The 20,710-nt window shown below is 35.9% G+C and overlaps 1 protein-coding gene across 1 annotated transcript in view; it reads right to left on the bottom strand.

Moving 5' to 3' along the window:
• DCDC1 (doublecortin domain containing 1) overlaps nt 1–20,710 on the bottom strand; it is a 450,202-nt gene that overhangs the window by 373,662 nt on the left and 55,830 nt on the right. Inside the window, exon 6 of the mRNA XM_030918251.1 lies at nt 16,463–16,556. Coding sequence (XP_030774111.1) covers nt 16,463–16,556 — 94 coding nt within the window. The remainder of the gene's footprint in view (nt 1–16,462; nt 16,557–20,710) is intronic.

The raw sequence follows: 20,710 nt of genomic DNA, 5'->3' as shown, positions 1-20,710 counted from the left end.
AGGAGTGATGATTATATCTTCATGAATATAAAAGACAGTCTATGTTTTAAAGATTTCAACAGGGAATTTCTGACAAAGATTAAAGAGTCTACAAATAGATTAGACTACTTTGTGAATGTTCAGATTGCACAATTCTGCCTTCACATATTTAATAAAAGATAACAGTGATCCAGTTATATAATGGGAGATCTCTAACTGCCACTAAAATACTTTTAAAACTCAAGCCTTAGCAACATTCTTGACAACCTCTGTAGATCAATAGTAAATATATAAATCAGTGGTTACTTAACCACATTCTGTTTTTGATATAAGCAACAAGGGTAGACGAAGTCTTATGCCGGGAAGTCACTAGAAGACCCTGAGGACCATGTCTAAGAAACCCTGGAACCAAGGCAAAGTCAAAGAGACCACAATTCCAAGGAATGAAGACTTCCTGAGCAGCATCTTTCTGAGACAACAGGCTCTTAACTGGCTGCCTTTGTATACACCAAGTCTTGCCCTAGAGAGATTTACGGACTGATTAATTACTGCCAGCACTTGGCACCCTTCTTCAGCAAGAGACCTAAATTTTTACATTTCATAAAATTTGAAAAGTAAAGGTAAATTCTAAGGAACTCAAGGACTGAAGAGAGGCAAATACACTTAAATTTAAAGAAGAAACTTTATCTATAAGCCTAATGTTAATTCCCTAAAAAGTTATAGAACAGATTATAAAATGGTTTTTGAACCCTCAGGAAAACATACAGTAATCATTAGGACCCAACATGGGATCACTGACTACTAAAAAATATTTAATGAACAGAGAGAGATTCTTGTATGGAGAGAGATTCAAGCTCCCTACATGGAGCCTGAGATTTCCTACACCAACATATAAACAATATTTCTTCCAGTGGGAAGTAGGTCACAATATACTGTGGCTACCATCTATTGTCTTTAAGAAAGGTACTCCCAAATATGTATGCCCCTTCCCAGATAAATGGGTGTATCTGTAGGAGACAAAGTAGGAGATCATGTAATGTTTACAAACCTCCTATTTAAGTCCTCTATTTAGAATTCATGATTGCTTGTTTTTAAATGATTCTATTTAAAAGTCAAAGAGAATCATATTACTTAGTATCCAAAACAAGGCAAAAAAAAAAAAAAAAAAGTTATGAGTGGATGCTGCCTTGGCTCACAATTTATTTCCTGAAGAAAGTTATAAAAGGAATCTTTTTACACACACACACACACACACACACACCTACACACATCTCTCTGCCTGGGGCTTGACTGTAGGCTGCAGTTTATATCATTTTGAGTCACCTCCCAATCCCCTAAAGCCCCCTAAACCCTCTGAAAGAATAGATTTCCGTTAGATATAAATTTTCATTAGTAATGCTGTTCCTGGAGCCTCAACTGTCAGAACTACTGCAGAATTCCACATTTGGCAGAACAGGAGCAGTGCTAGATGTACAAGAATAGTACTAGGCATTTTTAGAGCATCCAAGGAGGAGGAAGCATTTTGACTAGACCTAGACCCTCTCTCATTGCCTGAATTTTCCACTTATGTTAGGCAGCATCCCTAATTTTTTTTGAGACAGAGTCTCACTCTGTCACCAGGCTGGAGTGCAGTGGCGCAATCTCGGCTCACTGCAACTTCCACATCCTGGGTTCAAGCGATTCTCCTGCCTCAGCCTCCCAAGTAGCTGGGATTACAGGTGCGCACCACCATGCCCAGCTAATTTTTGTATTTTTAGCAGAAATGGGGTTTCACCATGTTGGCCAGGATGGTCTCAATCTCTTAACCTTGTGATCCATCCACCTTGGACTCCCAAAGTGCTGGCATTACAGGTGTGAGCCACCATGCCCAGTCCCCTAATTTTTATACTATTTTACAATATCTACTATATTATTTAGCCCTATGCTGAATATGGGAATACAGAGAAGTTTACAAAATCTTCACCCTCATGGAGTTTACAGTCTAGATGAAAGACAGACATTAAACAAATAACTCCCCAAGAAGTTTTATTAATTGCAGTTGTAATAATTACCATACACAGGGTGCTATGAATGTAAGAGGGATGCCCATCTGTAATGCCTACTTTTATGTGCCAACTTGAAGGGATCACAAGGTACCCAGACATTTGGCTGAACATTATTCTGAGTGTGTCTGTGAGGATGTTTAAGCATTTGGATAAGATAAATATTTGAATGAGTAGACTAAGTAAAGAAGATTGACCTCTCTAATGTCGGTGGGCCTCATTCAATCAAATGAGAGCCCTAATAGAGCAAAAAGGTTGAGTAACTCGGACTGTAACTAACTATGCATAGATTCTACTGGATCTCCAGCTTGCCAACTATAGAGCTTGAGTCTTCTCAGCTTCCATAATCACATGAACCAATTCCTTAAAACAAATTGAGAGAGAAACAGAGACAAACAGAGACAGAGAGAGAGAGTCTATAAACAGGTTCTGTTTCTATGGATAACAATAAGAAATACACCATCCTAGACGAGATAGGGAAGGGGAATAGGAGCAAGAGAGTGTAAGGAAAGTTTCTCAAAAGTAATATTTAAATAAAGACCTTAACATGAGTAGGCAATAGCCTGCCAAGAGGATGTGGTAAGAGAAAATCCAAGCTGAGGAAACATGTGATAAGGTACTGGGGCAAGAAGGAGAGTGTTTGAGAAACAGAAACAAAGTGATTTGAGTGAAGAGTGGAAGGAGTCAGTAATACTTAAGGATTTTGAAAAAGCAAGGATTTGGTTTAAAAATTACATGAAGTAAAGATAGAGAAGTCGGGAACAAAGAAATCAAATCATGAATGCCATTCAGACCATGATACAATTAAACTATTGGTTCAGTATGCAAGCTATGAAAGAATGAAATCACTTTTAAAATAGTGTTAGTAGAATGATAAAATTAAAAGACTTGTGTCTAAGTTAGAGATAAGTGAGCTTGCAGACTCCACTAAATAACCATATTCTTGGAGGATTAGTATAATCTGAAGCAGGACTATTCGCATACTGTAAATCTCTGCCCTAATCACAGCCTAGTCAACATTTTTATAATAACTTGAACAGGGTAAAGTTGGTATGCTTACTAAATTTAAATTCTTAGGTGACAGATTAAATATCTGAAAGATCTAGACAGGCTAAACTACTAAATAAAAACCTTAGAGGTAGAAGTTTAGTAGGAATTCATATGTAAAGTTCTGTTCTCACATCTAAATAACTAGCAATACAAGTACAAGATAAGAAAGAAGCAGCTTAAAAGCAAATTATGAGAATAAATTTGGGGGCTTTCATTGGCTGCAAGTTCAATATAGATCAATTATATGATGTGTCTAATAAGAATAATAATGCAATTTTAGGGAACATAATGACCTGGAAAAAAAGAGAGGGTAGGGCTGTTTTACTCATCATTGATTGACCTGGAAAATTGTGTACAATTTAGGGCCCCACAAAGAGGAATACTGAAAAAACTAGACAGAACAGAGAAGAGTGAGCAGGATGATGAGGAGCCAGACAAATAGTTGAAGAGACTAGGGATATCTAACCTCAAAACACTTAAATGATACATATTCAAATATATGAAAGGCAATCACGGACTAGAAATTAGTTTCAGGACCAATGATAAATATTCAAAAGAACAGATTTCCATTAGATATAAAACAGATTTTTTAGAGAAAGTATAGCTGTCAGAAATGGAACAAGCAGTGACAGAATGGACACTTGTTGCAGACAATTTAGAGGAGATTCATGAACAAACTGAGATTTTGGTGATCACCAAAGGCCCTTCTGATGCTGAAATCAAAAGTAAATCAATCAACAACACTGTTCTGGAGCAGATATTGAAAAAAAATAGTCATTATCATTTGTCTTATATTACATCAAATATCAAAAACGAGAATCTTCTAGCGTTTAAAGTTCTATTGAATGTAGCAAAATACTACTCAGAGTGGCCAGCGAAACACTAAGCATGAAAACTACCAACAAAAAGCAGTTAATAGTGAGTAATTCATTGCAAATTTAATTCAACAAAGAAATTTTTGGAATTCTAATTAATTCATTCACTTAAAAGTATTTTCATCTCTTACTATGTTTTAGGCATGATAACATAGACTATGCTTAAAAATTATTTATTTGAATATTAATATTTTTGAGGACCTATGATATGCCCAGTTCCATCATAGATATTAGGAGAGTTTTGGAGATTTTTTTAAAGGTAAAAGACAAAAAGTTCTCTTTAGTTAAAGAAATAAGTATGATACACAAAACAGAAATACTATATAAACAATTTTATGGTTTATGATACAGAAAAAAATCAAAAGAGGTTATGAAAAGAAGGTATTAGTAAACAAAATAAATAAAGTAGGATGTAAATAATATTTTAAAACTTTGCAGGCTGACCTTCCTTGTAAAAGACTCAGAGAGCCCACCTAAGCCATGCCTGAATTCCTGACCCACAAAAATTGAGAAATAGTATGTGTTTTTTTCTTTAAGCTGCTAAACTTTGGGATAATTTGTCAGGCAGCAATATATAACTAATACCAGTTTTAGAAAAGAGATAATACAGTGTACTCCATTATTATTCAAAGTAGTTGCTGCCCCTCCCTGAAGGAAAAGTACACTTCCCACCTTATTCATGTCAGGTTTATATGTGTCACTTGCAATGCTCTTCCCCTTAGAAGGGTCAGACATCCTCACACTGTTGAATTAAGAAGACGGCATGTGACTTGCTTTGACATATGCAACTACAGTTGCAGTCAACCCACACCAACATGTAGCATGAGTGAAAAATAATACATTTGTATAAGCCACTGAAAGTTATAGGCCAAAATAATACACTGAAAGTTGTGGAGTCATTTGTTACCATAAAATAATATAATATATCCTAAATGACACAATTCACTGAACTTTGAATAGATGGAGAAGTGGAAGATTATTCCAAGTGGGCAGAAAATAGCATAAAGTATGGTAGGGAAGCTGGGCATCCCACGTGTCACTGAACCGTCTGGAACATTAAAGAGACTGATCTAGCTACAACTAAAGGTCCATGTTGGGTACTTGTGAGTTGTGGGTGATTAAGTCGGATGACTGAGCAAGATCACACAGTGAAGTTTCTTGAATGTGAAAATCGAGAATGTGCAGATTCTCCTAAAATGTAACATTTTGAACAACAACAAAAAAATGAGGTATATTTAGGGAGATTACTCTGACAATACCAAGGATTAAGATTTAGGAATAGAATTTAGCTGTCTAAACAGTGAATAAAGATTATGTGATAACATTTAAGAAGTGCAAACAGCTTACTATATTTGGTACGTATTGCCACAGTAATGTTGCACAACAAACCACCACAAAATTCAGTGGCATAAAACAATAAGCATTCACTTAGCTCATGAGTCTGCAAATTAACAGGGTGGTTCTGCTGGTCTTGGCTGGGCTTGCTCACATGTCTTGGAATCAGCTGGCTGTCAGCTGAGCTAGGGTGACCTTGGCTGGAACAAGTGGGGCAAATTGATTCTGCTCCATTTGTCTTTTTTTTTTTTTTTAATAATTTATGGAGGTGAAATTCACATAATATAAAATCGACCATTTTAAAGTGAAGAGCTCAGTGGCATTTAGTAGATTTAAAATGTGCAACCACTACCTCTATACAGTTCCAAAACATTTCCATCATTCCAAAGTAAAACCACTTATACATTAAGCAGCTTCTCCCTAGTCTCCTTTTCCCTCAGGCCATGACAAACACCAATCTGCATTCTGTCTCTGTGGATTCATTCACTCTGGATGTTTCAAATAAATGGAATCATACAATATGTTACATTTTATGTCTGGCTTCTTTCACTGAGCATGTTTTCGAGATTCACTTATACTGTAGCATTATCAGCACTTCATTCCTTTTCATAGCTGAATAACATTCCATTGTATGTATATACTACCATCTGTTCCTACAGTCGTAGGACATTTGACTACATGAACATTCATGGACGTTTGGCTTTTGGCTATTATGTGTAGTGTTGCTATAAACATGCATGTACATATACTTGTTTGAGTATCTGTTTTTAATTTTTTTGCCTAAATATCTAGGAGTGGGATTGCAGGGCCATGTGGTAATTCTGTGTTTTTCTTTTGGAGGACCCATCAAATTGTTTTCCAAAGTAGCTGCACCATTTTCCATTTCCACAAGCTATGTGTGAGGGTTCCTTCCACTTTCTTTACATCCTCAACAACACTTGTTATTCTCTCTCTCTCTCTCTCTGTGTGAGTGTGTGTGTTTGTGTGTGTGAGTTTTATTATAGCCATCCCAGTATGTGTGAAGGAGTACTTCATTGTAATTTTGACTTGCATTTCCCTAATGATTGAGGATGCTGAGTGTCTTTTCATGTGCTTGTTGCCATTTGTATAACTTCTTCGGGAAAACATTGATTCAAGTCCTTTGACAATTTTTTAATTGAATTGTTTGTTTTTTGTTGTTGAGCATGAGTTCCTTATATATTCTAGGTTTAAACCCTTTTCAGATAGATAATTTGCAAATATTTTTTCCATTCTATGGTTTGTCTTTTCACTTTCTTGATGCACAAAAATTCCAAAATTAATGAAGTCCAATTTAGTTATTTTTTTCTTTTTTTGCTCATACTTTTGATATCATGTCTAAGAACTGATTGCCAGATCCACAGTCATGAAAATGTGCACCTATGTTTATTTACGAGTTTTATGGTTTTTGCCCTTTTATTTAGATTGCTGATCCATTTTGAGTTAATTCACGTTTATGGTGTGAAGTATGGGTCCAACTTCAGTCTTCTGCATGTGGATATCCAGTTCTACCAGCACTACTGATTGAAGACACTATTCTTTTCCCAGTGAATGGTCTTGACACCTTTGTCAAAAGTCAATTGGCCACAGATGTATTGGTTTATTTCTGGACTCTGAATTCTATTCCATGGGTCTATATGCCTATCCTTATGCCAATACCACACTCTTTGAATTGCTGTAGTTTTACTTGTAGTAAGTTTTGAAATAGGGAAGTGTGAATTCACTGCAAGTAGTTTGCAAGGTTAAGAGTACAGTCCAATCCTCCACAAAATTGTCTTTACTTAAGACAACAGCCACATGTTTGGGAATCCCCATGCCACTCTCACTTCTGACCAGCTGGCTACAAATTCTGGGATTTATACTACTCCTTCAGGTTAAATAATTTCTAGATGTCTCCCAAAACTCAGGAAAGTGTTATACTTATGGGGTCAAATTGGTCTGAAACCTTGAGAAATACAGAAGTGATGTTGGAGAGCAAATAACAAAAATGTTTGAGACTTATGAGGGGGCTTTGACTGAGTGGCGTCATGTTTTGATGGTGCTTTAATATGCAACGCTATGTAGGGCTTTAAGATTTGTTGGTTTGCCTTTAACCTCAGAGGTGTCTAGCTGCTTATATTGGGTCATGTAGTTGAATATACAGTTTTGTAGTTGTATTTTTACTAACAGACCTGTATATAGAGAATAGGGAACCTGACCTTAAATTTTCTAATAAGCAAAGACTACATAGAATTTGATATTGATGGGTCAAAGCAACTAAATGCAGCTGGGATTATCTTCCAATAGTCTTGACCTTCAGACAATATTGGGATTGGATATGGCATTAGTATATTCAGGTGGGCTGTGGAGGGCTTAGCTCTACTAGCTGATCATGACTTCCTTACTGTGCAGGCTGCTACTGTTTACTTAACCAAGCTGTGAACTTCACCCGAAACTTCAGGCAAGTTTGAGATTGGGATTACATTATTTTAGGTGTTGCAAGGTGGAACAATATTTGCTGCTTTTCTGTGTCTGGAAGGCAAATCTGTAGACCAGCACTTTCAAGGATAATGGCAACGGAGTTCTACACGCATGACGGTGACATTCTGTCTTTACATTGTTAATATTGGGCCTAGATAGGAAGCATTACATCTGCTGCCTTCAGTTCTACTCTTCATTATGTTATATTCAACTGCATTCTGGGCCGAAAAGGAAATGTGGATGAGCTAACATTAGATTCACGTGGCTTGTTGATAAACTTTTAAAGTAACCTCCACCAATCAAAGTAGGCTTTAAATTTTATTGTATAAATTTTAACCATGGTTCTAAATTTCATAAACCTAAACTGTGGCTTCACCTACAGAAAGGTGATAGACTTTTTACATAAAAGGAACACTCTATCTTCTTCAGTTAAGATACAGAAACTATTCGAAAGAAGTGTTGCTAATCTAGGAATCAGATTGCTAAAGGAATCAAGGAGAAAGTAAAGTGGCTTGAAAATATGCTTAATTATTATGATCAGAAGAGAACAGTGTATGCATGAAAATAAAATTAAAGAAGACAAACTGATTTAGCTGGAGGAGATCAGAAATTTCCCTAGAAAAATGGTACACATCTGACCCAAGCACACACATATTTGACAGATAGGAAACACACACAAACACGCTAAAACCTGAGATCCTAAACGCCAGGTGAAGGAGACCCATTCAAGTCTAATTACTCTTAAAGAAGTTCTTATAAAAGGGTAAAATATTTTATTTGCTACAAAATCAGAAACAGTAACTGGGACCCAGTGAAACCTATTAGAAGAATAAAGATAAGACCTTGGAGAGCAGACTGAGAACAATCCCCTAGAGGAGACAGGATCTTGAATGCTTCGAAGAGTTGGTATTTACATTACAGATAAATTTATAGTAAGAATCTCTTTTGGGGATCTCTTCTGGGGAATCTCTTTTGAGGATAGGACAATTATACAAAGAGTGAACATAAAATCTGGACAAATTGGAGAGAAAGATTGGTAAAAAATATTACAAAAAAGTGCTGAGTGAACTCTAAAAATTATAGATGGGCCTGAGATTAAGGAAAGACAAAGACAAGATTAATTACATTACAGTTAATTCAGGCGGAACAATAATTGATCAAAGACACCAGATCCAAGTTAGATGTTAGACTGTGAGAGAAATACATCCTGGGTAGGATTATTTAATTAACAGAAGTGAAAATAAATAAGACTGGTTTGAACAAAGGATGCTATTGACAAACTTAGAACTGATTGACTTCATATCTCTCACTATGAGAGACTCTGCAAGAAAAAATATCTAGAGGCATATGTTAGAAAAATATGAGTATGGGCCAGAAAGCAAAAGGAAGATATTAATAAAAGAAAAGAAGATACTCAATTGTGGCAAACAATGCTAACTCCAAGCCTGTTAGAAAAGGGAACTTTCTGAAAGGAAGAAGTATATAGTAGAAGAAAACCTTAGGCATTGCAGAAAACGAGGTGCCTGACAGAAACATTAACTCAAGAGGAGGAGCATTAAAAAACTGAGGAAAGACCATGTCCTTAGGAGGAAATGGCAGCAGTATTGGTCCTAACTGGGACCATTGGCACATAAGCCTCAGAAACACGAATAGCTGTTTCAATCTGGAAATCTGCCAAAAGTTATTCTACAGTTGGAACTGCTGTGGAGATGAGGGGGAAGCTGTGCCCATGAAGTAAGTTTCTCAGGCTTAAATAATTCCACAGGCAGAGGCTGTTACAGCAACCACTATGATTGAAGATGCCACTCCTAAGACAAGATGGATGCTATGCCACCAGACAGTGATCACCCTCAGTTGAGCATGGGGTTTAGGAGCACTGACTCGGAAAAGGAAGAAAGGGAAGAAAGGGAAGGAAGAAAGGGAAGAAAGGGAAGAAAGAAAGGGAAGAAAGGGAAGAAAGAAAGGAAAGGAAGAAAGGAAAGAAAGGAAAGAAAGGAAAGAAAGGAAGGAAGGAAGGAAGGAAGGAAGGAAGGAAGGAAGGAAGGAAGGAAGAAAGAAAGAAAGAAAGAAAGAAAGAAAGAAAGAAAGAAAGAAAGAAAGAAAGAAAGAAAGAAAGAAAGAAAGAAAGAAAGAAAGAAAGAAAGAAAGAGAACATTAGGATGTTTGGAATTTTTTAAAAGGGAAAAATGATACCTCAAATAAGTCTTTATGACTGGTGCTACCACCAATGCAAACTTTCAGATGTTGCAAGAATGAAAGACTCTCACTCTCAGTTCCCTCTTTAAGAGCTCGATGGCTCATGCTTGTAATCCCAGCACTTTGGAAGGCCGAAGCGGGCGGATCACCTGAGGTCAGGAGTTCAAGACCAGCCTGGCCAACATGGTGAAATTCCATCTCTACTAAAAATACAAAAAAAATTAGCTGGGCGTGGTGGCAGGCGCCTGTAATCCCAGCTACTCAGGAGACTGAAGCAAGAGAATCACTTGAACGCAAGAGGCAGAGGTTGCAGTGAGCCCAGATCGTGCCACTGTACTCCACCCTGGGCAACAAGAGCAAGACTCCACCTCAAAAGAAAAATAAAATAAAAAGAATAATAACAGCAATAATGATGAAAGCTAATTTTATACTATTGAAACATTATACCTTATAATGTTTACCAAGTGTCAGGCACTTGCTCTAAGGACTTAACATATATTTCACTTAATCTTTGCAATGTTGTTACCCTAAATACTATAATTCCTACCTCATAGATAAGGAAACTGACTCTCAGAGAAGTTAAGTAATCTGTCCAAGGTCATACAGTTTGTGGCATAACTGGAATTTGAATTCTGGCTCAAAAATCAGAGAACTTAACCAACACTTTGTACAGCCTCTTTGAGACAGAAGACAGTGTGCACTGGTAAATTTTTCCCTCAAGATACTGTAAACTTATAATGCTATATGTAATGTCGTAATGGGAGATTGCTTCCCAAGAAGTTAGGTCACAGGTCATAAAGCCTGGTCAACAGCATGGGCCAACTGGCATCTTGGAAAGACTGACGATAATATTTTCTCGTCTGCCTTTCCTCACTTAGTCTCTGTTAGGGTCTTTGGCAACCGTCATGTGGGTCTGAATTATGCCAAACATAGAGTCCTGGAAACATCATTTTGCATGCAATGGCCACATTTGCTGGGAGTGGCTAGTGTTGTGAATGTGCTGGCTATGTTGTTGATGTTGTGATAATCATTTTGTTTGCTTGCAAACAAGGCATATGAAAATGTTGGTGTAGACCTAATTCAACTTCTGAGGTCCTAAGGGATGACACCCACTCCAGGAGCCCAGACGGTAGCTGCTGGAGACATTCCAGCTCCAGTCAGGCATCCAGAAGCCATCTGGCTGATACTGGGAAGAATAAAAATTAGGACTTTGAGTTCTTTGCACTTTAACTTGAAGAGTTTGAAACTTTATTTGTTTTTAACTCAAAAAAGTAAGATAATTTGATCTTGAAATTTGCTTCTGGGTGGACTTTAAAATTTTGGATTTTATTTGAAATTTTATTCTTTTAATTTTAATGTCTCCACAAAAAGTTGATAATGGGCAAGAGCTAACATTCAAATTCATCTCTATGTTATTGGAATTTTATGATGAAATATATTAATCCTGTACTTAATCTAATTTCAGAATCTCCAAAAAATTTATCAGAGAATATACAATTATTTGGACAGTATTGCTGGGCATAATTTGGGGTAGGAGATGAAATAGGAAGTGAACATTCAGTATGTCTAGAGTGATCTTGGAGTCAATTTAATTAATGTAGTATTCTAACTCATTTCAGAACCACTAGGGTAAATTTAACAGTACTCATTATGATAAAGAACGAGGGTATGATTATTGGAATGGATCCCTCATAGAGGTCCTAACAGACTAAGGATCTCCTCCCTTGAGAGGGAGAGTGACTCCTCTGGTTCACCATCATGTAATAATTAAGCCAAAGAAGTTAAGAGATCAAAAAGTTTGGAAATGTTAGGAGGAATGAGTGTGTTATTTCAAACCTCCCTTGAAATCAGACACTGTCTACATCTGTCTTCCATTTGAAATGCTTGTATAACATCAAATAGCTCGTATATAATTAGTAAATAGAGGAATGATGTCAAAGTGATACAGAAGTTTGGTTAATAAATATGTGATTTTTCCTAAACAAAGGAAGCCAAAAGAGAAGTAGTAAAATTCTGTCATTTATCAGGAAAGAAAAAAAATCGTCTTAACTTGGCTGATGTACTTACCACCCCAGAAAGGTGTATCCTTGGCCTTATATAACTCTCTCATTGTGGGAATTTCATTTCCTCCTGGGCCTTCCTTAAAGGAAGCCCCACTGGCCCAAATCTCCACTTCACTTTCATCTGCATTGTCTCACACTCTATTGTTTTTGTGCAGCTTTAATATCTTCTAAAGCAGCACTCCGAGATGCCTACCCAGGCTGTTTACATTATCTCCTAAGTTAATCATTATTATTTTAGATAGTATTGTGGTTTTAAAGGTAAATAGATTTTTCAATGGTTTTCCCAAACCCTAGTTTCCCCATATCCCTGTTATTTTGGTGGGTGTGATTTTGCAGAATGTATTTTTTATGCATATATATATAATCGGCCCTCCATCTTATTGGGTTCCACATCCCTGGATTCAACCAAGTATGAGTGAAAAATATTTTTTTAAAAAATAATAATACAGAAATAAAAATAATACAATATTAAAAATAATACAGTGTAACTACTATTTATATAACATTTACACAGTATTAGGTATTATAAGTAAGCTAGAGATTATTTAAAGTATACAAGATGATGTGCATAGGCTATATCCAAATACTACACCATTTTACATAATGGACTTGAGCAACTGTGGATGTTAGTATGGGAGAGGCCTCCAGTAGCCAATCCCCCACGGACACCAAGGAATAACTGTATATGTACCAGCATGTTGACCATCTGCAGGAATACGGCATCTGTACCCAGTAGGGGTACTCCTTTCTATTGCAGAAAGGATAGATCTATACAGGAACCATAATAAAATAACTTTTTCACATGTAACAATAAAAATTTATTAAAATATTCTGTGGTAGAGTTTGAATTGAGTAATGACTTCTTCCATGTGGCCAGCCTCACATAAATTAAACTCTGTCTTTACTGGAGAAAAAAAAAAAAAGCCAGGATGGTGGATCATGCTTGTAATACCAGCACTTTGGGAGGCCAAGGTAGGAGGATTGCTTGAACCCAGAAGTTCAAGACCAGCCTGAGCAACAGAGGGAGACTCCATCTCTACATATTTTTTTTTTTAAAAAGTAGGCACAGTGGCCTGCACCTGTAATCCCAGCTACTGGGGAGGCTGAGGTGGGAGGCTTGCTTGAGCTTGGGAGTTCAAGGCTGCAATGAGCTGTGGTTGCACCACTGCACTCCAGCCTAGGCAACAGAGCAAGACACAGTCTCAGGAAAAAAAATTGTCTATGGTTTAGAATAAAATCTAAAAACAAGCAATTTGCCAATCCTGTTGGTCTTTTCCAAGGTTGACTTGACAAAGTAAAAGTAGTTTAATATTATATCAAATGTGCTTATTTATCATAGCATAGAAGGAAAACTTGAAAGTATATCTAATTCCAAAAAAGAAGCAATAGGTAGGAGAAAATTTTTATTTTGTTTATCTGTTGCTTTTAGTCCTTGGTACAATTACAGTTCTAATCTGTGCTTATAAATAAAAAGTAACTGCTATGATCTTAACGTTAGACATTATTAAAAGATTTTTTCTGATCTGATACAAAGCAAGAAAAAAAAGAGATATACATCAAATCAAGAGTATCAGCATTTATTTGTTTAAATGAAAAGATAACTTTCACATAAAACTTGACCTTTCCCAAGTTGAAGTCCAGAAGACCATCAAACACAAAAGTTTAGGGACCTCAATCATTTGATGCACAACATCATAGAAACAAAGAAAACAGAAGTTCAAAAACCTAATGTTAAGTGACTAGGGTGCTACAGACTGGAAGTTCCTCCAACAGGATTAGCTTCTTTAAATATTTTAAGTCCAGTGAACTTGTAATGCTTCCACATGTTAGTGGTTGCACAGGCTAATTTCAGCTGGCATAAGCTTTTACAAGGATGCAAAAACAGAGGGCAAGGCATGCATTAAAATGTGATAATAGCACACTTCTGGGATATGTGAAGCATGAGGCATGAATCTGAATGCCTCTGGCATCCATGAAGTATCACGTCTCAGAGTCAGTGCTTTTCAGTTTTGATAAGTAATGCTGCTATACCATATTTGGGAGGAGAAAAATAAACTTTCTAAATATAAATCTCATCTTAATGAAGATTCCTTATAGTTTCAATTCTAGCATTTTATTCAAATCTGATGTTTTAATTCCAGGTGAACTGGAAATAATTCAAGTCTCGATAGAGTATTAAGAAAATACGTTGTTTATTTTTATTACTGCTAGTTTAAGAGTAATTTCAAAATATTGTTGATCATAAAGAAAATCTTAGCAAGAGGAATGGAGGAGGAGACAAAAATGCAAGAAAGAAACAAATCAACTTTAATAATGACACTCTTATTAACCCCAAAGAACAAAAGGAAGGATTCTTTGTGTTACATGTTTTGCAGAAAAATAACCTTACCTAATCCTTCTAGATAATGGGTAGGTATCTACAGGAGATTTGAAATCTTCAGATAAAAACATGTAGTAAAATGAAAAATAGTTATGATATCTAATAAAAACATTTTTTAAAAGGCCAAGAAAAACAAATTTACTTTCTGAATATACACATATATAATCCTTGGCCAAAAAATTTGAGTTAGAAACAATAAGTATCAAAATATTATAGTTATCATTCAGTAAGTATTAATGAAGGATGATAAATCAAGGAAACAGTCTGCTTTTATATAGTACAAGTGAGAAAATGGGAAACAAATGGAAGTATCTGCTGTAGCCACATCCCAAAATCACATCAGTTGTCTGAATCACTACCCTCGCAGTTAAAGGCATGTTATTTAATATCCTGGCCCTCATCAAGCATGGAGTTAAAGTTTGAATGAAATTATAGGACCATTTCAATAACACGTTTAAACTCATGAACGTGAAATTTAAACTCACGAATGAGGCTAGCAAAACAAAACAGTACCTTTAGAGATATTAGATGGATATCTAATCTCTTTTGACAAAGACAATGAAAATACTTTAAAGTACAATTCATAACTTTTTTTTCTTGCCTGAAGATGAGTTACTTTTAATAGTATAACAGTGGAACCAACTAAACGTCCAAGAGTAGACAGTTTAATTCATTCATGCCACATTTATGAGTGTCAGCTATGTCCCAGGCATTGTGCTTAATACTGGTATTACAACAAAGATAGTGTCTGTTCTTGCCCTCTTTTACGTTACATTGTGGTAGAAACAGATCATGTAGGAGAGTGACATAAGACTCATTCAAAAATCCAAGTACTATTTATTGAGTGCCTGTTCCCAGGAAGTCTGTAGTCTGGTAGGAAGCGTGCATACACACAAAAAAGTAACAAAGCAATACAATAATTACATCCTGTATGGAAAGTACTAGGAAAACAAATGGAGTTCTGACATAGATGAGACACTAAAGTAGAAAGAGAGAGGGAGGCAGAAAGAGAGAGAGAGAACAGAGTACAGTGGTTAAAAGCGCTGCTACTGGAGCCAGCCTGCCAAGGTTTCCGTCCCAACGCCACCACTTGCTAGTTGTGTGATGTTGAGCAAATTACCTAAGTTCTCTGTACCTCAGTTACTGCAATAAATAGGAATTATAGTTTCTCTGAGAGCTAAAAGAGTTAATATTTGTGATGAGCTTAGAATAGTGCCTAGTCCAGAATAAGTACTATATAGTAGTAGAGTTGGTAATGCAAGAACCTAATGAGTGAATTTCTCTACTGTCAAATTAATTCCTAATCTGTCAATTCTGTGACGAGGGATATATACTTTGATGTGCTAGAGCCAACTTGTACCAGTCTGCAAAGGCCAATTGTTCTCATCTCTTCTCCAAATACTTTATTCAGTGAGTTAAAACGCTTCCCCCTGAACTCTGCATTCAGTGGTAGCTTGAAATTGGTTATGATACGAGCATCTACACCATGAAGTTGCTAAATGCTGCAAATCGGGGCCTTTTCTTTTTTTCAGAGTCAGTTGATAACATTTACCAGCATACTGCTGATATACACAGTTAGTAGAGAGTAATGGGTTATTGGAGTTCTTCCTAGTGGTTCCAAACTGAACTACATTTAGTTTGGTACATTTGTTACATTTCATAACTTTTGAAAAAGCTCTAGAAGTTGACCAAAACAGTCTTAAAACCTCTATGTGATCATACAGTAATGCAATTTCTTATTTTTGTCTTTGGAAAGCTGTATCCTATATAAATTGGCTGTTACATTATAACTTTATAAAAATGTATTAATTACTTTTATTTAATTATGGTTTACTAAGGTTAAAATACCTGTCAATTTTTTTAAAACTCCAAACTTGTTTTGAAATAAAAAATTCCTAAAATCTTAATGTCCTTTCACGATTTCCCTTTGTGTAAGAATATTTATCCATGTTATAATTAAGCATGTTTTATTATATGTTTTTCTTTTAAATGTTTAAAGTAAAAACAAAATATAAATGTCTTTCAAAATATTATCAAATGGTTTACAAAATCTTTGCCACTTACCTTTTGAAATATCTTCAATTTTTCTGCCATACAAATCATAAAAATATCTGGCTGGTAAATTTAGATTCATTCTCATTGTACAAGTATCTAAAACCTGTGCAGGAAAAAAATTATAAATAATTTAGTAAACTCTGGTTAAACTGAATACACATTTAAACTCCTTTCTATACTACACAGTTATTAAAAATTATATTATAAAATAAAATTTAATGATTTATAAAATGTTCTAATATATGAAATTTAAAGGCAGTTAAAATTGTTACATCCTAATTGTACTTGTGTGTGTGTGTAAAAAAACACACAAGTATCAGTAAAAAAGAAAGAAAGAAGATGCAACAAATATTAAATACTGGTTATCTATTATTTAATAAATGGTAGACCTTTAGAACTCTGAGGGATGTTTATCTTATTCTTGCAACTTTCTGTATGTTCCATTTATTTCACAATGAGAGGATATTACCTTTTAAATTAGATTTTAAGTACCTACTTTCCTTAGCTTTTAAATGTTTTCCAAGTGTCCTAAAATAAATTATAAAAATAGTCTGATCACAGTTCACCTTGATAACTTACGTTGTTTGGGTACTAAAAACTGAACTGAATATATCACATTTCAGGTTTTCCATGAATATGAGTCTCAAGGACTTTACCTTTAATGATTTCTAATATGCACTCTTTTTAAATATTATAATATCATGACCTGTTCTTGTTATTTTACATGTAGCCCTTTGAACCCAATGTGGCAATCATCTTTCCAACTTCAAGGAAGACTTAAACATGCTTCAGCTGGAAAGAAAGTTCTACTCACAAGGTGAGGAAAATTAAGGGAACAGAAGGGGTTTGAGGAGTGTCAGGTAAACTGAGGCAGGTTGTTATTAGGTTTTCAGTAGTAACTTCCAAAACATGAAATTCACCATATTTATCTAAAAATACAAAATATTTTCCAAATTGAAATTGAAAGGGCTCTGCCATCCATTTTTTACTATTCCCAGCTATAATATTACTTTCCCATAACCAAGAACTACTACTGAAGGACAATGTGAACTATATTAATATGATTATAGTAAACAAAACATCTTTCAACTGCTCAAACCATCTTTCAGTTGCTGATACTACCTGTCTCTTTTTGCTCACTTCTGTCCTTACTTTATTACTGGAGCCCATAATTTAGTCCTAGCTTAACCATCCATTAGCTTTGTGACAATGTACGTATTTCAATAGCTTACTGTTTACATAGAGGCAAAGTTGAACTTTCCTTTCAGCCTATAGAACAGCTTTCAAACATTGTGACTGATTTGGTTTATATAGTTGCTCTATCAAAAGACAGGTTGAATATTAAAGGTAAATATTTAACTGACAAATCAATTTGACAAATTGGTCTTTCTTAGGCTCTATATACCAGAGGTTCTCAGCCTTTATTCTACTCTACTCCTATACATAACTAATCATGTCCCCATGGACCACATGTTCCCGTGGCCATTCACAGCATTGCATGTTTCTTGTACACTAGCTGCAATTCAGAGCATTGAGCAATTCAGAACAATGTATTGCTGCTGTTTTTCTCACAATCAAGAATGCATACCTGCTCGTTATTAGGAATAATGTTTTTTTTTTTTTTTTTTTTTTTTTTTTTTTTTTTTTTTTTTTGAGACGGAGTCTCGCTCTGCCGCCCAGGCTGGAGTGCAGTGGCCGGATCTCAGCTCACTGCAAGCTCCGCCTCCCGGGTTCACGCAGGAATAATGTTATAGGAATTTTTTTTTTTTTTTTTTTTTTTTTTGAGATGGAGTTTCACTCTGGTCACCCAGGTTTGAGTGCAGTGGTGCGATCTCAGCTCATCGCAACCTCCGCTTCCCAGGTTCAAGTGATTCTCCTGCCTCAGCCTTCCGAGTAGCTGGGATTACAGGCATGCACCACCCTGCCCAGCTAATTTTTTGTATTTTTAGTAGAGACGGGGTTTCTCCATGTTGATCAGGCTAGTCTCGAACTCCTGACCTCAGGTGATCTGCATGCCTCAACCTCCCAAACTGCTGGGATTAGAGGCATGAGCCACCACCCCCAGGTAGGAATATTCTTGAGTTTTCTAATTTATGAGGAAAAGCTCATTCACAACATCAATGCTTTACCTGGTTAAATAACGAAGTGCTTGCAAAGAATGTAACAACCTAGTGATTCTCTAAATATTACCCTGGTTATCCTTCCTGCCTTCTTTTTCACTCTTGTGGGTCAGTTTCTTCAGTAACTACTGCCCACAAGTTCATCTAGGACCCCCATCCCATGGACTTCAGTCTTTACTGAAGATGCTGTGAAAGCAATGTTCAAAATATAAGAAAGAAGTATCAGGAAAAGAAACTAGAGTGTTCTTTTGGCTTGAAACAAAAAGAGGAGTGTAACATATTGACTGACACTGGCACGGGATCCATGCTTGTTTTTATTTTAATACTCTAATTAACACAGTTGGTGTCTGACTGGCAAAATTCTCCTGTCACTGGAGTGAAAGTGAAAATGGATCACTTTCACCACCACTCTCAGTGACAGAAATACTCAAGGGAGATAATTCAGCACAAATTGCTCCTTAGCCAATCATGTCTGAATACTATTAAGGATCTACAGTTGGTCTTATAGACCCTAAGCAAGACATAATCTCCTCTTTACAACCCCACATTACTTATCTTTCCAGTCCTCATGTTCAGTTCTCAATTTCTTAATATTATGAAGCTTAATATTATGAAGTGATTACTGTATTTAAAAGTACAATGACGTCCTTCGGTACAATTTATATTTCCTAGTTATGAGTGAAGGTTCAAATATCTAAGTATCCTTTAAAGTTACAATCTACCAATTAAACTAAGTAAAACTATAATCTACTTGAAGGTAGTCCCATTTACTTCGAGCAAAATTTCAATAATTTTTAAAAATTATTTTAAATATTGCTGCCTTTGAGTCTTAAAAAAATCAGTCCCTCCTTCCCTCCCCCTGTAGGAGTTCACAGTGTCTGTTGTTGCAATCTTTATGTCCATGAGTAGCCAATGTTTAGATCCCACTTATAAGTGAGAACATGTGGTATCTGGTTTTCTGTTCCTGCATTAATTTGCTTAGGACAATGGGCATCCAGCTGCATCCATGTTGCTGCAAAGGACATACTTTCATTCTTTTTTATGGCTGCATAGTATTCCATGGTGCATATGTACCACATTTTCTTTATACAATCCACTTTTGATGGGCACCTAGGATGATTCCATATCTTTGCTATTCAGAACAGTGTTGTGATGAACATACGAGTGCATGTGTCATTTTGGCAGAACGATTTTTCTTTTGGATATATATAATCAGTAATGGGATTGCTGGGTCAAATGATAATTCTGAGTTCTTTGGGAAAACTCCATATTGCTTTCCATAGTAGCTGAACTAATTTACATTCCCACCAACAGTGTATAAGCACTCCTTTTCTCCACAGCCTTGCCAGCATCTGTTGCTTTTTTTGACTTTTCATAATAGACATTTTGACTGGTTACAACACTTTCTAACTCAAAGACTCCCCTTTTCATTGAGCTAAAACATCAGTAAAAATGTGTGTGCCAACCAAACCTTTGTGCGAGTTTTAAGAGTTAAACGAGTTTTAAAACTGGCATTAGAAAATCAAATACTAAAATTTAATAATGCATGAGCAACACTGTCATTCCTTCCTACTTGAAGAATGAAAAATCTTTGCAGTGTTTAAGCAATGCCAGCCTTCAGTAATTATTTTCTCAGAGTAAATTATCAGTGGTATGAATTAGTATCACTATAAGTTTCTGTCAAAAACCCTGAAATGAAGCTTCTACTTGTAAGGTCATTCTTATGATTTACAATTGAAAAGTACATTATGGTGTCATCTTGCTCTAATATTAAGGTTAATTAAAATAGCATTTCCACTACTGTACCTGTTAAGCTTGTTAAAATATTACTTTTACAAATTCATATTTTGTTAATTCCTTTTTTTTTTTTTTTTTTGAGACAGAGTCTTGCTCTGTCACCCAGGCTAGAGTGCAGTGGCATGATCGTAGCTCACTGCATCCTCAACTTCCCAGGTTCAGGCAATCCTACCATTTCAGCCTTCCAAGCAGCTGGGACAACAGGTGTACCACAAGACACTCAGCTAATTTTTTAATTTTTGTATAGATGGGGCCTAGCTATGTTGCCCAGTCTGGTCTCAAGCCCCCTGGCCTCAAGTGATCCTCCTGCCTCAGCCTCCCTAAATGCTGGGATTACAGG

This window comes from Rhinopithecus roxellana, chromosome 15, assembly GCF_007565055.1.
Source record: "Rhinopithecus roxellana isolate Shanxi Qingling chromosome 15, ASM756505v1, whole genome shotgun sequence".
Lineage (NCBI taxonomy): Eukaryota > Metazoa > Chordata > Mammalia > Primates > Cercopithecidae > Rhinopithecus > Rhinopithecus roxellana.
The sequence above is the reverse complement of the archived record's forward strand: the minus strand, read 5'-3'. Positions and strand labels throughout refer to the sequence as shown.